The sequence below is a fragment of the Telopea speciosissima genome, unplaced genomic scaffold (assembly GCF_018873765.1).
Source record: "Telopea speciosissima isolate NSW1024214 ecotype Mountain lineage unplaced genomic scaffold, Tspe_v1 Tspe_v1.0253, whole genome shotgun sequence".
NCBI lineage: Eukaryota > Viridiplantae > Streptophyta > Magnoliopsida > Proteales > Proteaceae > Telopea > Telopea speciosissima.
The window spans coordinates 23,298-36,983 of NW_025317589.1; the positions used below are offsets into that span (position 1 = coordinate 23,298).

General features: G+C 35.8%; 2 protein-coding genes across 2 annotated transcripts in view; both read right to left on the reverse strand.

The window, feature by feature from the left end:
- LOC122647872 (protein GIGANTEA-like) overlaps positions 1 to 8,110 on the reverse strand; it is a 30,888-nt gene extending 22,778 nt beyond the window's left edge. The window contains exon 1 of the mRNA XM_043841179.1: positions 8,098 to 8,110. The gene's annotated coding sequence lies outside the window, so the exon portion shown is untranslated. The remainder of the gene's footprint in view (positions 1 to 8,097) is intronic.
- LOC122647873 (probable WRKY transcription factor 13) lies at positions 4,224 to 13,573 on the reverse strand. The gene is made up of 4 exons (XM_043841180.1): positions 13,539 to 13,573; positions 8,852 to 9,181; positions 8,519 to 8,746; positions 4,224 to 4,636 (listed from the first exon to the last, which is right to left on the reverse strand). The coding sequence occupies exons 2-4, from the start codon at positions 9,157 to 9,159 to the stop codon at positions 4,465 to 4,467; spliced, it is 708 nt and encodes a 235-aa protein (XP_043697115.1). The 5' UTR covers positions 9,160 to 9,181; positions 13,539 to 13,573; the 3' UTR covers positions 4,224 to 4,464.
- Positions 13,574 to 13,686: the final 113 nt, after the last annotated feature.

A 13,686-nucleotide genomic window follows, 5' to 3' on the forward strand; every position in this document is an offset into this window, starting at 1 on the left:
GTTTTCCTTTATTCTTAAGCATGGTTAGACAATTTCATTTTGGGAATGGAGGGTTCTAGAATTCTCACTTGCTCTTCCATATACTTCACTTCCTCGTCACCCATAATTGCCACTATTATTTTCTAAACACAAATCATTTAAGAAAATGACAAACATTCATTTTAATATTCGCAACATACCACTTGGTAGTAGTACCGTAGTACATGAATGATGTGTATAATAGAGGATCATAGACCCTTTTCATTGGTGAAAAAATGATAGGTCAACCCCCCCCCCCCCCTAAAGTCATTTTTATGGATCGGATCATGTATCGATCAGATCAATAGGTGTTGTGATATCGGATCGGATTGTTCAGTATTGATCAAAATAATATAAAAAAAAAATCAAAAAACTTTAAAACTTTAAAAATATCCAAAAAAATCTCCAGTCACTGGAGTGATCGGATCAAATCAAATCATCGATCCAACCATATTTTCTAATCCTATAGCCGTTCCATTTGACTTGGAAAGGATTAATCTAATCTCAGGATCGGCCTAGGTCGATACCAATCCAAGATTACAAACCATGTAAGTGGGAATGTTTTCTCACATCATTTTATATTTTAATTAAATAGGTTATACTGATACTCTCTATATTCTCTATCTTCTCTAAATATGTGACCCTTTGATGATGAATCTCTTTGTTGTGCGATGATTGGTGTGGCATAAGAGATTCCCCACACAAGCAGCATAAAAAACCCAACCCTTAAAATATAAAGAGAGGTTCACGTTCACGTACAAGAACGGGTCACATCCGTTGAGATGGAATCCACCCTGTGGATCCAACTCTAAAATATCTTCAAATTTTCATTATGCTGTGAATATAATAAACATTGACTAACTAAGTGGTTTTCCTGTTGTTTAAAAGTCATAACTATCATGTGTACCAATAATTATAAAATAATAAATATCATCCTTTCAATGTTGACTCATCTCTGATTAAGAAATCAAATATTCAAAGAGACTCACCAATCTACTGGCATAGTGACATGGGCAGCAAACAATCTGAGTCTCTAAGATGGCCCACAGGCCCAAGGGGCCAGGGGTGTAACTTGTAAGACCCATCAAGTGGTAAGCCCTCACTCATCACCAATACAATATATATAGGCTACAGATATGGGGAGTACTGCATACCATTGTATCCATGGTTCTAAGTATCGATATCATATCGGGTGACATGTATCGATTTTGCTAGTCGTTGATATCAATACCATGTCGATATTGTATCAATAGTATGGTACAAATAAAGGGCAAATTGGTCAAAACTTTTTCTTTAAAAAAAATTTAGAAGTATTCTTATCCAATACAATCGATCCACGCTGATATTGTATCGATATCATATCGACTTTCCGTGTTACTGATACCTGTTCCAATACCGTGTACTAAAACCCTGATTGTATCACCATAATATTATAACCTTTTAGAAAACAATCAGGGAAGCTTGTCGTCAAGTCTGACAGAGCAAAGCACTAAAATTACAACCAGTTAGAGCCATAGTTGTGACCGACTTCTTTTTAAAAAAATGGAAAAATTGTAGTCAATGTTGGCCAACGCATTCTCGTTTTAGTATTTATTTATGAGAAAAAAAATTACCATTCACATGACACAAAAATCTCATCCTGTTGGTGTGTTTCTGTGCATTCTCATTGGCCCTGCACTTACACAAGAGGATGTAAAATTATCATCTAGCCTCTTCTACAATAAAAAAATGTCATTGTATTGTTGATGCCTTTGCATATATTCTCATTGGTCCTATGCTGATGCAGGGATTACAAGACGAAATAGTGATCTTGTGCTGGTGTAGTGGTACACAACCAAGCAATGATCCAAACCCTAAGTTAAGGGTGTTAATTTGGAACCAGAACAAAATCCAAAACTGTCATTTGAAACTGAGCTTCAAGAAATTGGTTCGGTTTATTGGAAAATGAATATCAATTATTTTGCTTCGGTTTTTGGTTTGAATCAAACCAAATTTATCCAAATACAAACAAAAGCGAATCGAAAAGCCGTATGCAAACTGAATAAAACCGAATAAGATGAACTTGAATTTTAAAAACCATATAAGAACCAAATACATGAAAACTGAATATGAAATGAACTGAACTGAATCGATTTGGTTTGTGTTTTAGGTTTTCTAAATCTATACGGTTTTGGTTTGTACATATTGTATCCTGAACTAATCCCAAAATCAAAACCAAAGCAATAGACACCCATACCATGAGTATCGTACATATTCGATAGCGAGGTGATTTTATATGAGAAGAAAGATAGACATAGAGGTGCTACCATATCCTACCTTGATGGCTCAGAGAACCTTCCCCTTCCCTCCTTTTTTCTCCCCTAAAGAATGTGGGCCCATGTGAATAATACTATTCTCCACACTGCCATTGATATGGCATGTAAATTCTTTCCTTCACTAGCATTATAGGGAACCCTCTCTCTATTTATTTATGGGAGAGGGATCGCTGCCAGACTATGTGACCCCTGCACCAACGCTAGGCCAATGAGAATTTTTTTTGGTACGAGGGACAATAAGAATGAGTGCCAAGGCATGTGTTGGTGGTCATTTTGCCCTTCTAGTGTCTGGGTGTAGGCATCGAGGCACCACACAGCCTGCAAGCATTGTTTTTCTCTATATTTAATTATTTTTAGGAAAAATGTTTTCTATGGAAGAGTGTACCACCAATGTTCAAATACAGAGAAAGTGAAATGACCACCCTGCCTCCCATGAAAGGCTGAAATTCCCACCCGCCTGATGCTTATGTGTGCACACTTATTAGCCCTCGTGCATGCACAAGGACCACACTCCCTCACAGAAAACACTTCCCCTATTTTTAATGAACGACTCTCCTTTTACTATTAGTGGAGTACTTGGCATCATTATCTTATTTTATGCTTTTGGAGGCAAATCAAAATCAAAATGCTTTGTGTCTTTGTTTTTGTTAATATAACCTAACAGGCCAAGAAGGAAGGCGATAACACACGTCATCAGGAAGCCTAATCATGGCCACTTGGCAATTTTGTAATGCCTTGTGGCCCACCTAACCACTGAAAGTAGGATTCTAGTCCTACACCTGTAACACTAAAAGCATCGGTACTTGGGGTATTTTGTAAAGGACAATCAACTAACATAATCAACAGTTTTTCATTGTCGGCCTAGACCTACTTCATTAAACCATGGGCCTTATGGGCATCGGGATGCATACTCATCAACCATGTCCAAGAGTTGATTGGGCAACCCAAGCCCATAACTGTGAATTGAGTAAAAACCCAAAAATTCAGCTTCAGATCTACAACCGTAGCGGTGGTATCGATACAAGGGAGGTTAAAATGGTCCAAAAAAAGAAACAAGATATTGGTATTTTAAGTGGCAAATTTGTCCAATTAGGCCTGATACGACTGATCGGTATCAATATCGATATTGGTATCGGTCAACAGACTCAAGACCGATACTGATACATACGACCATGATATGAATAGCCAACCCCAGCCAAACTGATTTATTTACCTAAAGCACCCTTTTATCTGTTAGATCATAAGCCATCCTCCTCTTGGCTCCTTGTCAATGTGTTACATTATGCACCTTGCTAGCAAGAAATGTTCCATATGGGCTTGAAGCTCTTGTTAATTGGAGAGGATTCAGATTCAAATTCAAACTCCCAAGATTAGTTTGGGAGAGGGTTTTGTTTTGGTAGGTCCTACTCTCTCCTATTCTATAGGGGAGTGGAGGTGTGAACTAGGCTTGAACCCTAGACCTCCTGATAGCAAGGATCCGGCTTGTCTCCAAGGAGGCCAGCGCCCAGAGGGGCATCCAACAGCTGGGCTGTGCCACACACATCCCGGTGCATACATCATCAACCATCGGGATGTGTGTAGTACAACCCAACAGCTGGATGCCCCGATGGGCGCTGGGTTCCTTGGAGAGGAGCTCAATCCTGGTAGCAATGGGCTTCCACACATTGCACGCTACCAAGTGCACTAGGTGCACACTTGTTCACAGGGAGAGGGTTCTCTGAGCAAGTGGCATAGGGGAGGCACCAATGAGGGGTGACAAAAAGGTTTCATAAATAAGGGGATAAAGAGTTAATTTCACGTGGAGAGAGAGAGAACCCCAGTTTTAATTAACAAAGTTGAGCAAATACATTTATAACTTGTGCTAATAATATTGCAAATAAGCAACACATCTATGATCAACCCCTCTTATTTACCAGCCAAAATCAAAGGAGGTAGAAGAGAACAAAATTAAGCATTTGCCAAAACCAAATGTTTATTTTCGAATCTAGAAATTGGACAAGATCGATCATCAGAGAAGAACACTTCTTTTTTATTTTTCAGCGTATGACACAAGAGGAACAACTAGTAGTACATAAGCTATGATGATGAATTTTCAAGTAGTGACTCCAGGGAGTACTACTTACTATCATCACTACCAGAAGAAATTATTCATTTGAGATGAAGACTCTGAGCCTTCCATATCATGTGATGGAGAATGGGCATGTCTCCCTTCATATGTTGTGATCACCATTCGTGGGTCCTCCGCTAATCGTTCGACACGTTTCTTGACTCGACAATTGTCCTGTGTACACCGGTAGTAACTCCTGCAAGCTCAGCTCCAAAAAATTTCTAAGTAGAAGTTGTTTCTAATGTAACTGATCCATATGGTTCTTCGCCCCCCCCCCCCCCCCACCCCCCAAAACACACACACACACACACCAACTTTGATATTTGGAGACCATTCTTTTGTTTAGCCCAACATGATCAGTTTAAGTATGAAAACTATAAATGGAATCTAGCCAATTACACACCAAACAAAAAGGTAGAGACAAATAGTATTAGGGAATGAAGAGATTCAATGTACAAAGCAGAATAAGATTTAGTCATTAAACATAAATAATTATGCAAAATAGACAAGAAAATTTTTTGAATTTGTGTCTTTAATGGGTCACTCTTAGAACTTGTCAATCTAATATGTTCAAAGAATAACTTTGCCAAAAGGAAAAAGTTAGGAAAAGAAAGAGAACAAAAATGCTGATAAGTCATTAGTATGGCCCATATACTACTACTCTAGAGCTCCTATTTGAAGAACAAACCAAATGGCTTTAACTTGCATCCTTTGGTGAAAACGTGAAAGCTTTACTATGGAAAAAGATACCCACACAATATTGTTGTTAGTTCTTTTGTAGTTTTCCCCCTTGGTTCAGGACTCCATGCCCCATGCATTGATGATTGTTTCAAATCCCACCTCGCACCATTTCTTTTATTTTCAGTAATATTGCCTTTACCAAAAAAAAAAATTAAAAAAATTCAGTAATATGACCTATTTTTTTTAAACCTGTTTTGGCTTTTTTTTGATTGTCCCTTGCTTTATTCCTAGAAGTTCTTTAAGAGTAAAAGAGATTTTTACCATTATATCACTATCAATAGCTGTCATTGTCTTGCATATTTTTTGAGTTGATTTGTTAAAAATATTAATAGGATTTCACTCTCATAGACAAAACAAAAAAAAAAAGGTTTAGGGCAAGAGATTGCTGCTTGGTCGTATAGCACTTGCACCAGTGCGGGGGCCTATGACAACGCACACAAGGGCATCAACATAGATGAGATTTTTTATTTAAGGAGGGATTGTACAGTAATTTTACGCACTCCTGTAACTGGGTGCAGGAACCCACTTCTTCCCAAAAGTATAATACTAAATGGACACAAAATTAAGGTCAAAGATTTCATACACGACCATGCAAGCATGCACCGTCATGTCCTCTCTCACAAGGAGTTAGAAAAGTCGTAAAACCCCACTCCTACTTTAATGCCTTGAAACTCTCACCCTCTCACATGCACGGCTTACACAGCCGTGTATGAAAACTGTCCCCAAAAATTAAAGTTACAACTTCTTTTTACCAAGCTTTGTTTGTTAATTACAACAAGATTTTCCCTTTATCTCTAAGGTCAATATTAATTCAACTCAATAGAACCTTATTCCAACTCCACCAATGTAAAACTAATTTAGCATGAATCTTTTATCTCTAAGGTTAATGTTTAGTGGAGCTAAATTCCATTGGGAGTGCAATCCTTGAGCAAAAGGTATTCTTGTGCTTGGATCTAATGTTAGTGATATAAAGGTACAAAGTTTTCCTTCACCACATCTGAAGGTTCACCACAAACCTCTATAGGATTTTAGTCTGTTCTCCAAAATACCCTTTGATACCCTCTTGCACACATTTGAAGCTTCTTGGTGAATGCATTCTCATTCACCTTGGCCTTAGGAAAATGTACTCGATTCAATTTTTTTTTTATACCAAAAACTCAAGTATTGTCTCACTAAATAAATGACCGTCCCGCCCCCTATTCCCTCTGCTTGGCTCTTACCAGTTAGCCGGTTTTCCTACGCAAAATCTATGTGTAACCTTTGAAGTCCTAGGTACTTCTTGCAACACCAAAACCAAAAATTTTGCTGCTCAAAACAATATAATTTCTACTGAATTAAAGATCCACTACAGGTCATAGAAAAAAAGGAAGTTGCTAAAAAAAAAAGGGGGACATTAAATTCAAGAAGAAGAAAAACAACTATTTGGGCAATCTTTAATTAGATACGATTAAACAGGTAGTAAAAAATTTCAGCTTTATCCACCAAATTAATATCTATTTATTTGGACGTTTATCCAGACAATCATGCTTTGATTATAAATTAAAATTATATAAATTATATGTAAATATCTTACATTTTCTTGTAATTTTTATAAATAGAAAGAATTATTTATCATTTTCTATTATTTTAAATGTCAAATTACATTTTGTATAATATGAAAGTTAATTAGATACCTAAGTGAAACATTAGTTGGATATATAAGATCAAATTCAGATAGCAAATATATTAATAGTTTTTTTTCACATTCTTTCTGTTCACAACCTTAATCTTAGTTATTTTAATTATTAAATCATTCATGTTGACATTTCAATTATTCTTTTGCATTACATGATACCACAAAATACAATGTTTAAAATAATAAGAATTTAGCCTAAGTTAGATAAAAGCATGGGCACAGTGAAAAGGTTAAGAAACACTAAAAGTAGTTCCATTAATTATAAAAATATATTCTGTAGATATCTGCAGACACTAAACTAGCATAATTAACTAATTAACAATCATCATTTTCAGTGAGACCCTTTCTCAACACCTTAAAATCCAACAAAAATCAACCAATTTGTCGGGAAAAAAAATTTGAGTTGCATGAAAAGATACTAAGGCTGCATTTAGTATGTAGTTTTGGAATGCATTTCAGGTCGATTTCGCATTCTAGGATGATAAAAAATAAATGTTTTTATCATCCGAGAATGCGAAATCAACCTGAAATGTATTCGAAGAATGCATACCAAACACAACCTAATTTTTGGAAGACTGAAACATGTGCTTATCTCCTTTGGATAGGCGAACTCAGGGAAGAGGTTATTGAAACCAAAAGATGCTAATGTCTTAAAATTACAATCATCAAACTAGCCTCCATTGTTAAAAGGGAAAAGAAAGAAAGCTAAAGGAGTTATAAGTTGATTAATCTAAAAAATAAATAAAAAATAAAATCAAGGAAAAAGAAACAAAGGACTTAGAAGATTATCCAATTTCTTCAATTCATCAGAAAACAAAGTTAAGCACTCAAGCACACTCAAGCATAAACTTTTTTTTTTGGGGGGTGCAAACCATAATAAAGTTTATGGAATGGAATATAGGTTTTCATCTTTGAAAATGGAAAAAGGAAGTCTGTCATGTCAACTAAAAAATCTCTGTGGCAATGCATGCTGTGTAGCAGCTGGACCTAAGGATGTCAAAATTCCAAGCAAACCCAAGTGGTTGCGTAAGTTGTGGACCCAAGGACCATCATAATTCATAGTTGCAGACTTTGCAAGCTAATATAAATAAGTTCTGAAATATCATTAATGGCTTTTTGGCTTATGAAGTTCCTTGAGGTTACCATGTCCAAAACCTCACAAAACATTTAGAGATTCTTACAAAAAAATTTATTCCCAAATACAGTTTCTGAAAATAGTTTCTCTCAGAACTCAGAATGACATTAATTAAGAGGGAAATAACCTTCCCACATTAGAATGTGGGCTTCAAGGGTTTTTCCTTAATTTTAGCCCGCTTGTCCTGTCTCTTGCTGGATTGTTCAAGTTCTCTAGATCTCTAGGTCCTATTTCAGCACGTAAAAGCTAGAGTTTTTTTTCTCCCTCCATTTATACAGAATTAAAGCCTAAAAATAGAATGTGAAACAAATAGATCAAATAATTAGTTTATGGGATCATTTCATGATCATGAGAGAGAGAGAGAGAGAGAGAGAGAGAGAGAGATGCATTATTATTTAGTCATTAACCCTAGTTATGAACTAAATAAAGCTTTAAGAAAAGATAAATGAAAACATAAATCATGGTAATGAGTGAGGTTTGCATGAGAAATAAAAATAAAAAAAGGAGGGAAGTGGGTGTGAGAGTACCTTGGATGAAGTGTGTTCTTCACCACTTTCTGGCCATACTTCCTCCACTTGTAACCATCATCAAGCACATCCACGTCGCTAAGGGTCTTAAAGCAAAACCTGGGTTCTCTCACCTTCCTTCTTGCCTTCACTTTCTTCATCTTCATAGCTGCAACTGCTAAGTGATCATCTCCCAAACATTTATTCTTACTAATTCCCATGTACTGATGATTCACTTCTCCCCATGGCCTGAAACCCATCAAACCAAAACCAAAACCAAAAATTTATTTTGTTGAATTGGTTTTTTCATGTCTGAAAGGAATGAAAAAAGAAGGGCAAGTTATAAGTATTTACCAGATATTATTAGTTGATCTTTGAAGTGATGGAGTTTCGAATTCACCCAGAAGAGAAGTAAAATCTCGGTGCTTTGGAGTAGTAGTGGTAGAGAGGTTTTCAGGGAGATTACAAGTGATATCTGCTCCACCAGTTGAAGAAGAAGGGTTGTTGTTACTGCTAAGGAATCTTAAAGATTGGTGATGATACGACCCAGATGGAGTACTAAAACTCCAATTGGAAGGAGAAGTGTAGAAACCCATCTGAGATGACATATCTTGTTCCTCAAACAACCCCTGGTTAAGCATAGCTTGGGACGTGGAGGACATCTCTCTCTCTCTCTCTCTCTCTCTGTGGTGTTTTCTTCTTGAATGCTAGGGTTTGTGCTTTTTCTGCACAAGTCTCGAGCCTTATCTTCTTACTTAATGGTCTGGTCTGTTATTTGACTTCTTCAATTCCTGTATAAGAAAGAATAAAGAGTAGTAGTCGTAGTAGACGACCTGGTCTTCAAAAAGGAAATCTTTGTGACCCTCTCCCCTAAAAACTCAGTGGTAAGCATGGTCTCTCTCTCTCTCTCTCTCTTTTTCTTGAACTTCTTTCCTTGGTTAGATAGATCAAAGGAGGAGAAAACTATGAGGAATATAAAAGAGCAAAAAAAATAAAAAGGTAGCAGAAGAGAGAGAGAGAGATTCAACTTTGTGGGATAATTTCCACTCTTTTGTGATAGTTTCTAAGATAACCCTATGATGTGTCTGGGTTAGAGAGATAAAAGAAGGGGAAAACTATAAGGAATTTAAAAGGGCAAAAAAGAGAAAATCTAGCAGGAGGGAGAGAGAGAGAGAGAGGGATGGTTGGTGGAAATGAGATGAGTAGAAAATAATGAAAGATTATAAGAGAAAATTAAATAAACATCATTGAAGGGTGGGGGGACCTTTAGGGGCAGGGCAGCCTCAAAATATCACGTAATGATGCTGAATCTTTGGGTGCGAATCTGCCTCTCCTCTTCGGCGGTGAAGAAATTATTATGATGATCGAACCATGTAATAAGGGGGCCTTATTTGACTTTTGGTGTAAAGCGCCATTAAAAAAGCTTCTCACCTTTTTCCTACTTCTTTATTAAACTTTTTATTCTTTGGCTCTCTTTCACTTACCAAATCTCCACCCTTTCTCAAATTCCAATAATCATCCAATAATAATAATAATCTAATTAACCTTCAATTCTTCTTCTTCTTCTTCTTCATGAAATGTAATCTAACTAATAGTCTTAATTTGATTCTATTTGAATTTTAAACATTGAAAAGTGATATCCTAACTCAAGTTCTCGAAAATGATCTTCTTCTTCCTCTTAAAGTGTTTTTAGTGAGTGAGTGGGGTAACCTTCCCATCTGTACCCCAATATTGATCTCAATTTTACTTTTCTCTGTCTCTGAATACATTAATCTCAAAACTTTACAAACATGAAATGTCACAAACAGTAAACCATTGATATGTCTCTTTTGTCTTTCATTCATGTTGAGAAAAGTGAAAACCCTTTTCTCTCTTAAATCCATCCATCCCACTCGACCTTATTATTATGATCATCTTTCTCTTTCTTTTATCTCTTCAGTGGAGGAGATGACTAGGAAGAATGGTCGGTATGAAGGTTAAGTTATAAGATCAAAACCTCAACACCATTGTTACAGCTTAACCCAATGAACTAGCTAGTTTCAAAGGGGCCACGTGCGCGAGGAAGCACTTTGGGGGGTAGCCGCTTCATAGGGGGCAGGATGGTCATTTCACTTCAGACAATGCTATACGCTATCAGAGATTATTTTTTTTTTTTCAATTTTTTAAATTAGTTTAGGGAAAAGGTTAAGCACCCTGTCAGGGTGTCCAAAATGCAATTTTTATCCTATGCTGTAATTGCACGGTGTTGTACTGCATCGTGCGGCATTGCAGAGATCATGTGTGCCATGTGGGGCCCACTGTGCCACATGGCCTTTACAGCGCCGCACGATGCAGTACAACATCGTGCTGTAACAACAGAGGATAGTGACCATTTCTTTCTCTTCACTTTTGGATAAGACCCCCTTGTCCTAGTATGTCCAACCATGTGATTTGTACATGCCCAACCCTCTATCTTTTTGATAGTCTTAAAATGTTGGGGCACTATTTTCTAAGTGGGATGCAGGGACCACGCCGTGTATGTCAACATGGGGGGCATGACGGTCATTCTGACCCCGTTGTGTGTGAGCGTGGCCCCTACATCTCACGCAATAAACATTCTCCCTAAAAATTTTCATTGCTTTGTTTTTCAATTTATTGAACTCTATTTTAATTGAGACTTGACATATAAACAAGAACACTTGGGGTCTACCTATCTCCAAAATTTAAGGGACAATTTTTTTTCCTTAACTTCCAATTTCCCTCACATGGTTTATTTTGTTTTTTGTTTTTTTTAATTCTAAATAAGAACCCCCCCCCTATTTCTTGTAATTAATTATTTCATAAGATTATTAATTATCAAAATACTAGGATTACCATATCATTTCTAAACAAATCATAAAACATTTCACAGTAATCCCATTGAGTGGGGCTTACCTGTGCGTGACGTCACATACGCTAGTCCCGCTGCTGGGAATATTTGAACCACCTTAAGGTAGAATTTTAACTAATTTATTATTTTTTTTTTTCTGAAAAAGTTAACTGGATAAAAATTCAGTTGACAGAAAAGGCATCATTTCTTTTTGTCGCTCTACACCATATAATGGCCAGCCATTAGTTCTTAAAGATTAATAACTTCTCTTTTATACCCTTTTCCTTCCTCTTTTTTCTTTATATATATATATATATTTTTTTGTTTCTTCTCATTCTTGCATTATCGAATTTACCCTTTACTTGGGTGAACAATTAATTTTTATATTTTTTTCACCAAATATAAGCAAAAAATGTGATAAGAAATAGAAAAATATGATTATAAAAATAAAAATACATTTATAAAAGGACCAAGTTTCTTTAAACCACAGTGAAGGGGAATTCTTTAATCACAACTTTCAGATGGACAGGAGAGAGTATTGCGCAACTGGGGAAGGTATGTTTTAAGACTTTAGGATGATGGTTGAACCCTTTTTTGCACAGTGAAGGAAAATTTTCTCCATTATATATATAAAAAAAATTCTATTACGATAGGTTTCTTACTTTTGGTATTGTTATCATGAGAAAACTTGCTGTAAGAAGACATAAGAACTCTTTTAATTGTATGCTTCATTAATTACTTAAACTTGAATCATTGCTTTATAGCATTTTCTTCTCTCTGATTCTGGTTTTGACAAACTACTATCAAGTTAAATGTACTTAAACTAAATAATCATATTTGGTTTGCTCAATTTGGGTGGTAATTGTTGCACAATAAAGAAGCTGTGGACCATGCTTTCTATCCTTTGCCTTCCTCTACTCAAATATGATTATCTAAATGATTCCTATTGGATTAGTAAAATCTTAGAATAAAAAGATAGCAAAAAAATCACATTCCAACCATTCGTATAGGATCTTAGATTCTATACAGGTCACTGAATTTCAATGAATTGTTCTTGTATATTCTCAATATTCATGTTTTAGTTTTTTATTACCTTAGTTTTCTTTATGCATATCATTTAAATTAAATTAAAATTTTATGGGTAAATAGAGGATTATGAGATATACATGTGTACCAAATTTCACCATCAGGTAGGCTACCACATGGCAAATATAAAACAATCGTTTTTAATACTGCGGGCTTTAACTCTAGCAATCATAATTTTACTCTCCTACTTGATACTTGATTAGAAAAAGAAATATAAGATATTCTATAATAAATTGGTACTTTATACAATAAACATATTGTCCCCCTTGATTGATGGACACTTTGGGCGCTTTATAGTTCTTTTTTTTTTTTTTTTTTTGGTTTAATGAATATTTACTATAAAAAAGAAACAATTGGGTCTACAATCTACAGTCACAGCAAGGTGGACAAAATAGTATATCATCTTTGTAGCTGAACATTTAATTTGTAAAAAAAAATATATATCGCTCATGTTTTCGATCAGATTGGATGTATAATCTTCTCACATCCTCAGTTGATGGGACATGTAGGTATCAAACATGTGAATCTCTTGTTTTTAATTTTATTGTGGAGTCTAGGGAGGGGTCATAATGTACGTAGACTTACCTCTGTTTTTCAGAGAGATTGTTTCCAGAGATTCGAACTTGTGACCACTTGGTACCTATATCACTTACCACCTATATACTCTTCATTAAAATACTATCAACATGGATATTTGATATTTCCCATGGGTGTTACTCTTTTAGTAATCCTCCAAGAACAAGGTTTGTTTCTCAATGAAGTGATATAGTTCCATTTACTAATAAAAGAACAAATATTAAACCATAAATGGAATTTAACAAGGATACTTCTGTCATTTGTAATTATTGATCGTGAAATTTTATTTTAATTTTTAGAGGGGACAGAAAATATGGAGTCTGAGACTCAGAGGCTACAGGCAGTCATCAATCATCTGCAATTCCATGGAATGATTACACCCCACCATCCATCCATACTCTCTCTCTCTCTCTCTCTCTCTCACTCTCTTTTTATATGTATATATATACTTTCTGCTGTAGTACTAGAATGCCCTACCTGCCAGCTCAGACATTTGCTATCTTTCTTTCTTCATAGCATTCACGACAAGACCTCTCTCTCTCTCTCTCTCTCTCTCTCTCTCTCTCTCTCTCACACACACACACATTCATGAGAAAGGAAAAAGCATGAGAAAATTGTACAAATAACGAAGAGGGAATAATCAGAACTTTAGTAGTTCTGTATTCAAACGATCAGTTAT